The sequence below is a fragment of the Gossypium hirsutum genome, chromosome D10 (genome assembly GCF_007990345.1).
Source record: "Gossypium hirsutum isolate 1008001.06 chromosome D10, Gossypium_hirsutum_v2.1, whole genome shotgun sequence".
NCBI lineage: Eukaryota > Viridiplantae > Streptophyta > Magnoliopsida > Malvales > Malvaceae > Gossypium > Gossypium hirsutum.
The window spans coordinates 14,064,947-14,074,780 of record NC_053446.1 but is presented as its reverse complement, the minus strand read 5'-3'; the positions used below and the strand labels follow the sequence as shown (position 1 = coordinate 14,074,780).

General features: G+C 32.3%; 1 protein-coding gene and 1 long non-coding RNA gene across 6 annotated transcripts; both read left to right on the top strand.

Annotated features, from left to right (window-relative positions):
- Window positions 1-641: 641 nt before the first annotated feature.
- On the top strand, window positions 642-1,841 carry LOC107914546 (uncharacterized). 3 transcript variants are annotated; one of them, XR_001688919.2, is made up of 4 exons: window positions 642-866; window positions 1,028-1,136; window positions 1,216-1,311; window positions 1,526-1,841. It is a non-coding gene; the product is annotated as an uncharacterized lncRNA (long non-coding RNA). The 3 variants fall into 3 exon arrangements; XR_001688920.2 differs by having other exon boundaries at window positions 643-866; window positions 1,565-1,841; XR_001688918.2 differs by having other exon boundaries at window positions 649-866; window positions 1,216-1,841.
- Window positions 1,842-3,974: 2,133 nt separating this feature from the next.
- Window positions 3,975-7,300, top strand: LOC107914363 (uncharacterized hydrolase C22A12.06c). 3 transcript variants are annotated; one of them, XM_016843263.2, is made up of 6 exons: window positions 3,975-4,880; window positions 4,975-5,067; window positions 5,155-5,196; window positions 5,287-5,338; window positions 6,813-6,914; window positions 7,059-7,300. In XM_016843263.2, the coding sequence occupies exons 1-6, from the start codon at window positions 4,659-4,661 to the stop codon at window positions 7,157-7,159; spliced, it is 612 nt and encodes a 203-aa protein (XP_016698752.1). In that variant the 5' UTR covers window positions 3,975-4,658; the 3' UTR covers window positions 7,160-7,300. The 3 variants fall into 3 exon arrangements, with proteins under 3 accessions (XP_016698752.1, XP_016698750.1, XP_016698753.1); XM_016843261.2 differs by having other exon boundaries at window positions 5,287-5,431; XM_016843264.2 differs by lacking the exon at window positions 7,059-7,300 and having other exon boundaries at window positions 5,287-5,431; window positions 6,739-6,914.
- The last annotated feature ends 2,534 nt before the right edge of the window (window positions 7,301-9,834 follow it).

The following is a 9,834-nucleotide window of genomic DNA, read 5'->3' as shown; positions in this document are numbered from 1 at the left end:
CTTTACAGACTAAGCTATAGCGTTGCGCACATGCGTCTCCACTAACTAGAGGTAGAGGCACAATGGATGCATCTCCACTGACTAACTTATGGAGACGCGTAAGTTTTTGCATTGCCAACCCTAAGAAGACATACCCAGTGGCGACACATGCGGATGCACCGCCACTCACATCGTCAAACTCTATAGCGGTGCCATTTCACGTCTTCTTAGAGTTCTCGGCACATCACTATTGACATGTCTTATTGTAATGAATATATTTAATTTTCATATATATATAAATTACATTATATATGGAATAAACTAGAAAAATAATATATCATAAAACTTAAAAATAGATCAAGTTCGGGTTTTGAATATTAAATTTCAAGCTTAATATATATACTTTAACGAAAAATATTTGATACACTATTAATTAAATTTTTAGACTCTACAATCAAAATTAAAGGTTAATAAGTATCCTATAGTAAAATATTAGAAAATTGTAAATATTTAAAAAAAAAGAAAAGAAAAGAAAACAAAGATACATATCAATTTTTTTCTGAAAAAAGGTCGAGTCATTATCATTGCTTTAAAAGAAGAGAAATACAACAATAGAAAATTAAAAACTCAACAGCCAAGCCTAGTAAAATGCACAAAGACCCGCCTAGAAAAGAGCACCTACCTACCCAAAGCAGAAGAGATAAAATCAACAGCTTCTTAATGGAATAGAACACTCTCTTTAAGAAAACATTTCCATCTCTCCTGAACCCATCCCCAAATTCCCTCGACGGTTGCCATTTCCCAGTTGTTCCATCATCTCAGATCATTGGTTGTCTTCCTTTGCCGCTTCCATCACAGACGTGGGCATTCTCTCCATCAAATAAGTGGTTTCTCCTCTACTTATACTTTCTTTTGCTAGTCAATTGGCAGTTTCATTAGCATTTCTTCCAACATATCTGAACATGCATTCCTCAAAATCTCGACTTTCTATTCTCGCATCTTCTATGTAATCTCTAATCATAGACATGTCTTCCTTTTGGTTTTGCAGTTTCTTTATCACATTGATACTATCCTCTTCAACCACCACTTTCCGAAATCCTAGATCCAGACCCATTTGGATTCCTTGGAGGCACCTAATCGCTTCTGCCGCAAAAGAGGTTGGTACATGATTGTTTATTATCATTCTCATTCCCAAATTTTTTTCCTTCTAACTCTCGCCCCACCAACCTCGAACAGGATTTGTACGAACAACCTAGAAAAGATGCATCGAAGTTTATCTTCACAAAAGACGTTTCTGGTGGCCCCATCTCTCTGGTTGGGTACGTCTGACAGGTGACGAACTTTTACCTCTTCAAGTTCCTGTAAGAATGATGTGATAAAATGCACCTTTTCTGTATTCTATCGATATTTTCTTTCATGCACCTGTTTGTTTCTGTCTCCCAGATCGCCCAAATTGCACATATTGTTATCCTGCATATATTTGTAGAATATTCTATGAACAACCAATCGATCCACTGTCTATAACACTCATTTGAATTGTTTGTAGGCCATTTGACATTTAACATGCTCCATATTTACTTGACAGCTTGACAATCACGAAAAACATGTTCTAGGTACTCTTCTCCATTAGAGCATCTAGGACATGCTGCCGAGCTCCTCAATCTTCTTTTTTGTAGATTGTTGTAAGTAGGAATGAAGTTTTTGTAAACTCTCCAGAATGTAATTTTTATTTTTTCGGTAGCTCTGTCTGCCATAGTTTCTTGTACACTTGCTTGGATGAAATTTGGTAGAGATTAGGCACCAAATTTGTAGATTCTTATAGTAGCACCAATCTTAAATTTGACCCATTACATTTCTTTGAAGCTTGTAGTTCTCCAAGTTTTTCACCCAGGCATCATTCCAGATCAATATTTTAATTCCCATTCCCACCCTCCAACACATGCCTAATTTAAGCCATCCTTTCGCCGCCCAAACGCTCTTCCAGATACAAGAAAGATTTGTTCCTAATCTTGACTCCGTCGAAACTATTTTTATTTTGAAAAACAGGGTCAACTTTTAAAACGAGAATGGAGTCGCCACCAATCTTTTTTTGAGGTGTGATCAGGTCACCTTGAGATTAATCATTTTAATAAAATATTTTTATTTATTAAAATAATGAATTTGGTCTACAAAATTCGAGAAAATGAGCTCGGGGGTCGATTACACACGAGGAAAGATTAGCACTCTCGTAACGCCCAAAAATTGATACCTAATTAATTAATTAACGTCTTAATGTCGAAAATTTAAAAAGATTTTAAAATATGATCTTTAAAAAACTTGAAAAATCTGAATAAATCAAATATGATGTTAAGACCTCCTTGTTCCGAAGTAATAAGATGTCACATCTAGTAAGTTAAGATATAATATTTTAACTCTCGAAACTAAACTTGCATTATGCGTTAAAGTTTAAAGAGGATATTCGGTTATTTATATCAAAAAAATCGAAACCCAGTAAGTTAGGGCACGATTTTTTTAAAGCTCCAAAGTATCAAATATTGCCTTATTTTTAAAAGTTTTCTTTTTTAAAATTGGGGCAAATTGACGCAATATTAAAACGATACGTAAAAAACTTTGATAAAAAAAGTCAATATTAAAATACAAATAAACAAATTATAAAACACATAATGGCAATTATTTAAATACTAGCATCAACAATCAAAGACCAATGAATTTAAAAATATATAAGGCAAAATAAAATGTAAATAAATTTAAAAATAATGAATTTGAAAATGAATAATAAGAGAAAATGAAATTTGAAATCAATAATATACAAATCATTAAATAAATTATATATAAAAAAAGTAGGTAATATATGTATAAGTTTGAAATAAATAATATATAAAAAATGAAAATAGGTAATATATAAAGTAATAATATATAAATGAGTTTAAAAATAAATATTGTGTAATAAGGAATTTAGAACAAGTTATACACAAAACATCTTAAAAATAAATGGTATATAAAATAGATAGTATAAAAAAAATTTGCAATTGATAATATATTGAAAAAAATTTAAAGCAAATAATCAAACAATTTAAAATGAATGGTTTATAACACAAATTTTTAAAAAATAAATAACATGTGTGACATAATATTAAAAACAAATAAAGTATATAATTAATGGAAGAAAATAAAAGAATGATAAAAATGGTTAAATGAATGAACAATATGTAAATAAGAAAGTTGATGGATAAATAAACGAATAAACGAATAAAAGTAAAAGAATAATAAATGATTAAACAATTAAATGGATAAATAAAAAAAAGGTTAAAAAATACTTAAGTCAGCCTAACTTTCACAATATGAAGATTCAACGAAATTTCTCCACCAAAATTCAACTCAAATGAAAGTAACTTAAAAAGAAACGAAGATGAACGAAGAATAAAATAAGAACAAGCCACAGAAAATAAGAACGCAAGAGAGGGAGAAATTTGAGTGAATGCTCTTAAGAATTATTATTGCTCCAAACTCAAGTGTTTTACAATGAAAGGAGAGGCCTCTATTTATAGTTGAGCCTCTCCAAATTTAACGGTACAGATTAATTACATCAACGGCTAAGATTAAAGGGTATCTACAAATTAAATCTTTAAGATTACAAAATCATATATTCTAAGATTGCATATCATATATAAGATTGCATATCCTTAAAGATTATGTTTCCATATGCGTCAAGCTTGTAGATGGACCTTCAACCTTTTCAAGTAATGAGCCATTCCGATTGGACGAAATGATATAATTTTAGACTGAACTTAGACTTTATTTTATTATTTTAAATTTTTTTTGTGAGCCCGAGCTAAATTGGCCTATTGCAGACTTCATAGAATCAGAATTCGGGTAATATTTCGCTTTCAAAGTAGGTGCCAGTAACGAATCTGGATAACATAACAAATGCCATCCTTGCTTTTCTAGTAGTGCTATGTTAAATTTGACTAAACCCCGAAAGCCTAGACCACCCTCCTCCTTTAACATGCGTAAATATTTTCAATTACACCAATGAATGCCTCTTTTACCACCAAAATTTACCAATAATTTGTTCCATTTCACCACACAGATTTGGCAAAAAGAAAAAGCATGACATTGGATAAGTAGTAATAGCTTGTAAAACGCTTTTGATGAATACTTGTTTACCTCCTTGAAAGAGAGGTTTTATGCACCAACTCCGGATCCTGTTTGTCAATCTATCTTTCAAATTCTGGAATCCACGTTTTTTCTGTCCACCCACCATGTTGGCTCATACTTTAAACTGAGATAATATTTTCATCCAAACTCCAGACATACATTTGAGGGTTTTAGGTCGGCCCTTAAAAGAAGTATTACTAGCAAAAAAACAATTAAATGACAGGCAAGCGTTCTACAAATTGTCAAAACTTCATTTTGAGAGATGTTTCCTAAATATTTGGGGCCAAGTCCCCGGCTGGCTTCATGGCCATCCGCCATTGATTATAGTATCAATGCTCGTAATTTTTTGTACTCTTTCTTTCCTGGTGTCGGTCTTTGGTGGGTAAACCACTGCATCACGCAAAAGATATAAATATTTTATTGATGATAAGGCTTAGTTAAACTTGCATCTTGTACTTCCGCCCATTCCTCAACTCCAGAAGTCAATTATTGTTAAGAAAATAGTAACATAAGAGTCGGAAATGGGAGGAAATCAAGTTCGGAGGAAGAAACCCAGAGTTTTATGCCTCCATGGATTCAGAACAAGCGGTGAAATCCTGAAGAAAATGATGGCAAAGTGGCCTCATTCCGTGCTCAACAACTTCGATTTCGATTTTCTCGACGCTCCCTTTCATGCTAGAGGAAAATCCGACGTTGAATCCCTTTATGATCCTCCTTATTATGAATGGTATCAAGTCAACGAGGTTTGATCTTTCAATTTCCAACTTCTATTTCGTCATTGGGTAATCTCCATTTAGATGAAATATCTCTCTTATTTCTTTGTTTTTTCTCCCCCAGATGGAGTGTGTTCATTTCGATGAATGTATTGCATACATAGAAGATTATATGATTAAACATGGTCCCTTTGATGGTCTACTGGGTTTTTCCCAGGTAAACTAATTGAAATCATTGAAAAGAACCCTTTTCAGTTCCCTTATTAAAATTAACAGTTGGATTGGCTAATTTCATGGATTTCAGGGTGGAATGCTAGCATCTGTGGTGCCTCCAATGCAAAGAGAGGTATTCCCTTTGAAGCTTTTTTGAGAATCAAGATGAGGGTATTTGTAAATTTGATTGGTTTTGCTTGAATTTCTTTTAATTTATTTTCAGGGTGCCGCTTTTACTAGTGTGCCAAAGATAAAGTTCGTGATCATAATATCAGGTTTTGAACTTCGAGAATTGAAGTCTGGGCCTCCTAAATTGCTTGCTAATGTTTATTCAGTTCCAATTGACTGCCCATCTCTTCATTTGATTGGTAACTTTAGGACTTATTCCTGCAATTTTAATTCCCTTTATCCACTTCTACTACATTTTGGATAACCTAAGTGTATGTGAGTCCTTGGAGGATCATATTCCCATTCCTATGCTCAAGTTCAACACGGGTATCAGATATAGGTACTGCAAGAGAAATTAAGAGTCGTAACATCATAGACTTTAGTTACCTTTTGGATTTCATTGATCTTGAGCATGCCAGACTAACCTTCTAATAAGTTAACAAGAAGCTTCAAAAAGGCAGCAACAAAATATGCAAAAGTAAAAGATGTTCTTTTTCCGTACCACAGTTGCTATTGTCCCAATATAGGCTGGAGCTATGTTTCTTGCACTCAAGTATGAGTGTCAGATATGGGTATGTATTTGGCTGGGGTAAATATTTTCCAAGTTTTTTCCATGTATTTGAAGTCTTTGAATGGTAACATCCCCAACTTCATGTCCTGAAACACATTTGGATACGAGTGTTGGACATGGGTGATTCAAGAAAAATGAAAAGTTGGAGCAACATAGGACATAGGACCTAGCAGTCTCTAAGTTTTAGCAGTTCTTTTTGGCACATCATCTGAAAATTTTTATTTATCTTGAAAGCTATACAGTAAATGAAGTCTTAAAGCATACGGATACAACAAACCTTGGCATAAGCTTTAGAAATTTTTTTGTTCTTTAGTGAAGTTGTTAGGTACAAAGTACAAAAGGTTAAGCTGATAGGCTAGAGCTACTTGGGCTCGTGTGAATGTTGAATGCAAGTATAAGTTAGACATGGATATGTTCAGTTTTTTAAAAGTTTTTCCATGTATCTGAAGAGTGATATCCCTCAATACCCGTGCCTGAATGTATGCCAGATGTAAGTGTTGGACATTGATACTTTGAGCAAAACGAAGAGTCGGGCAAACATAGGCCTAGACCACAAGCATCCTAAACTGAGTCCACTTGAGTAAAAAGAGTACGCATTCCCGATCAAGAAACCTTTTTTAACTTTAGGATGCCAAAGAAACTTATCGTTTACCCCATCATATTTCTATATTCTCGCTTAATTTCCATGTAAAATTGAACAAAGGTTATTCGATCTCTAGATAAATCTTCTGGAAATATGAAGAAAATAACTACATCTGTAAGGAAGCAAGATCCACTGAAATCCCATTTTAGTTACAAAATTTGCCATTTTAAAACTTAGAAAACGAGTTTGAACTCTTTTTTCTTGTTGCAAATTGTCTTTCTGCATTGCTGATGATTCTTTGTTTATCATTTGCATGCATACTCTCTTTATATTCGATGTTTGATTCCAAAAAGAAAAACCATAAGAGCAACTTTTAGGACTTGCAAATCGTTCGTCGCTCTCAGAAAATGTCAAATTTCTTAATCAGGAGACAAGGATTTCCTGAAGGAACGGGCGTTCATGCTACAGAGATCATTTGTGAATCCCTTGCATATTCATCACTCAATGGGACACACGGTGCCAAAACTCGGTTAGTGTCACTACCACGAAACTTGTTTCCAGAAAATAAAAAGAACCCTTCTTCACCATAGCGATATGCTTCATCTCTCAAGGTTCAAGATTGCAAATCCGGTACTCATATTTTTTTCATTTTATTTTGTTTCAATTGTAACAGATAAGAAAGGCTCGGAGACTATGCTTAAGTTCATTGAGAAAATCAAGGAAATGTTTCCACAAGAATTAGAGACTGGCTTAGGACTAAAGTCCGCATTATAGGTTGGTTTTCTGGCCCATATCAGGGGAGAAAATAACATGGGAATTGTTAAATTTTATGAACAGACACCGTTGTCCTTGATACAAATTGATCATCACTTGAATCGATTATCATAGATTCAGGAAGCTAAAATATTTGTTCAATCCCTTCTGTTTTTTGAACCACTTCCTAAATTAATGAGTTGCATGTTGATATACCTATATCCGAGATTCATATTAGACAAAATTTTGGATATCGGATTAAGTATGGGAAATTATATTTGAAAATGCTCCCAAGATGTGCAAAGAACTTACTTTTCAAATATCCCCAAAAAATGGGTGGGAGAATAAAAAAAAATGAATTTGAATTTCAATGTGTGGTTGGAGGAAAAGCTGAGGGATGAGAGGAAGGAGGGAAAAAGTGAAAAGAATATTAATTGAGTGTGCTTATTCAGAAAGGAAGTGAGAGCAAAGAAAATAGGAGGGATGATCTTTTTTATATTCAATTTGGAAAATTTGAATAAAATGCTCATCCCTCTTATATTTTTTTCTCTCACTTTTTTTTCCCACTAAGTACACTCTAATTTTTTTTTCCTTCCACTTTTCCCTTCCTTTCTCTCATCTTTTCACTTTTTTCATCCATCCAAGCACACTTTTAGGCTTTGCTTGGTAAAGTGGAAAGAAAATTGGAAGGAAGTAAAATTCAATGGATAGAAATTTGGAAGATGAAAAACATAATTTTTCTTTCCATATGTATGCTTGGTAAGAGATGGAAAAATGGAAAGAAAATTATTTTTTCTTTCTATTCATACTTGGTAGAGGTAAAAAAAAATTGGAAGAAAAGGAAATAAAACATTTGAAAAATACATAATCTTGAATTACATGCACATTTTTTTATTTTTCTCTATTTGGAAGAATAAATTTCTATGCATTAAGATGAAAAATGTGTATAGATGGTTGTTATGATAAATGTTTAAGAAAAGCTTTACAACTTGGCACATACCATAAAACGAGATATGTATTCTTTTTTTCAAAGAAAGCTAAATCATTTTCATTGAAGTGTGTAGGTAAAAATGTAATTTTTAGGTAGTAATAACATCTATTTGTAAAGAATTCTAATTTTTAGATGCGTTTGATTGATAGAATGTAATTACATCATAATTTTATGTCATATTTAGTAGTATAAATTGTAATGACACAACTATATAATTTTAAATTTTATAAAAAAAAATTATTATATAAACTATCAATAATACTTGGACAAAAATTCTCTAAACAAGTAACAAAACCAAATCATTGTATATAATACATTAGTCTAAACATACGCTCCTTGTTATCATTAATTGGTCGTTGATCAAGTATAAATGATTAATTGTTATTATGTGATTTAGTTAATTATTTTTAGTATGTCAAAATGCATAGAAAACGGGAGCATATTTTCGATGCAGATCCTTAGAGCATATCGCTCGAAATTGTCCGAGAAGTGTTAATGATATTGCTGCAGCTAGAGGTCGGAGAATTGTCCCTGGTGGCTCAGTTACGAGGGGTAGTTAGTGAAGAGAAACTGATTAAGTAGTACATCTTCTCCATCATATTTTAGGTAAATTTCGAGGATGAAATTTTTTAACGGGGAGAATTGTAACAACCTAAAATTCAGTGGTGTCGAAAATTACGGTTTCGGGAACTCATTTACGTAAACCAAATTCGTAAATATTACATAGAGATATTTACAGAGTTAGTATATAGATGAATTTTGAAATTCGGTTAGGAAATTTAGCTGAAATTTTGGTTAATTAAGTCCCAAGAACTAAATTGTAATAGTTTCATTACTGTAGATTTTTAATTAGGATAAAGCTTGGGGACTTAAATAGCAATTATCTAAAAGACTGAAATGGTTAATAAATCAAATATTAACATGTTTTAGTGGATGATAATGATGATGGACAATAGTTAAATTAATAGTAAATTAATTAAATACAGCTTAATTAAATTGTTAATTAAAAGTTAAATAATGAATAAATAACACGTGAAGTGGGAAGAGAGATAAAATATCATCTTCTTCTTCCCCCAAGTCGTAAAAACCCAAGAAAAGAAAAGAAGAAAGCTTCAAGTTCTCAACTATTTAATTTCAAGTAAGTCCCTAGCCATTTTTATGGAAATTGAATCATGAGAGTTTGATTGAGCTAGCCCATGTATCAATTTGTGAAATTGTTAAAATTTTTGAAAGTTTCCATTGTTGAGAAATGGATAAATTTGGTGTGAATTTGATAGAAATTAAACTTAGATCATGAAGAGGACGAAATTGTATAGCTTAATTGTTAGTTTCAAACATTAAAGATCAAATTGAATAAAATACAAAAATGTTATAAAATTTCAGTACAAATAGAAAATAGAAGGTCCTTAATGAGTATATGTGAAATCAGATTTTAATCTGAAGCTTTAAATCGAAAGTTATGCTTATCCCATAGTTTAGGGGCTAAATTGAATAAATTACAAAATATGTTTACCTTTGTATTTGAATGAGATTTGGATGGAAATTGATGCTATGTCATTATTGAATTATTATTGATAACTAAAGATGATGTCGAGCCGTCAAGAGGGAAAGGAAAGGGGGAAGCTGACGACGAGTGACATGAGCTTCCGATTTGTATTTCTATGAGTGATCAATATAATTATTGTATATCGAGATAGAGGACTAA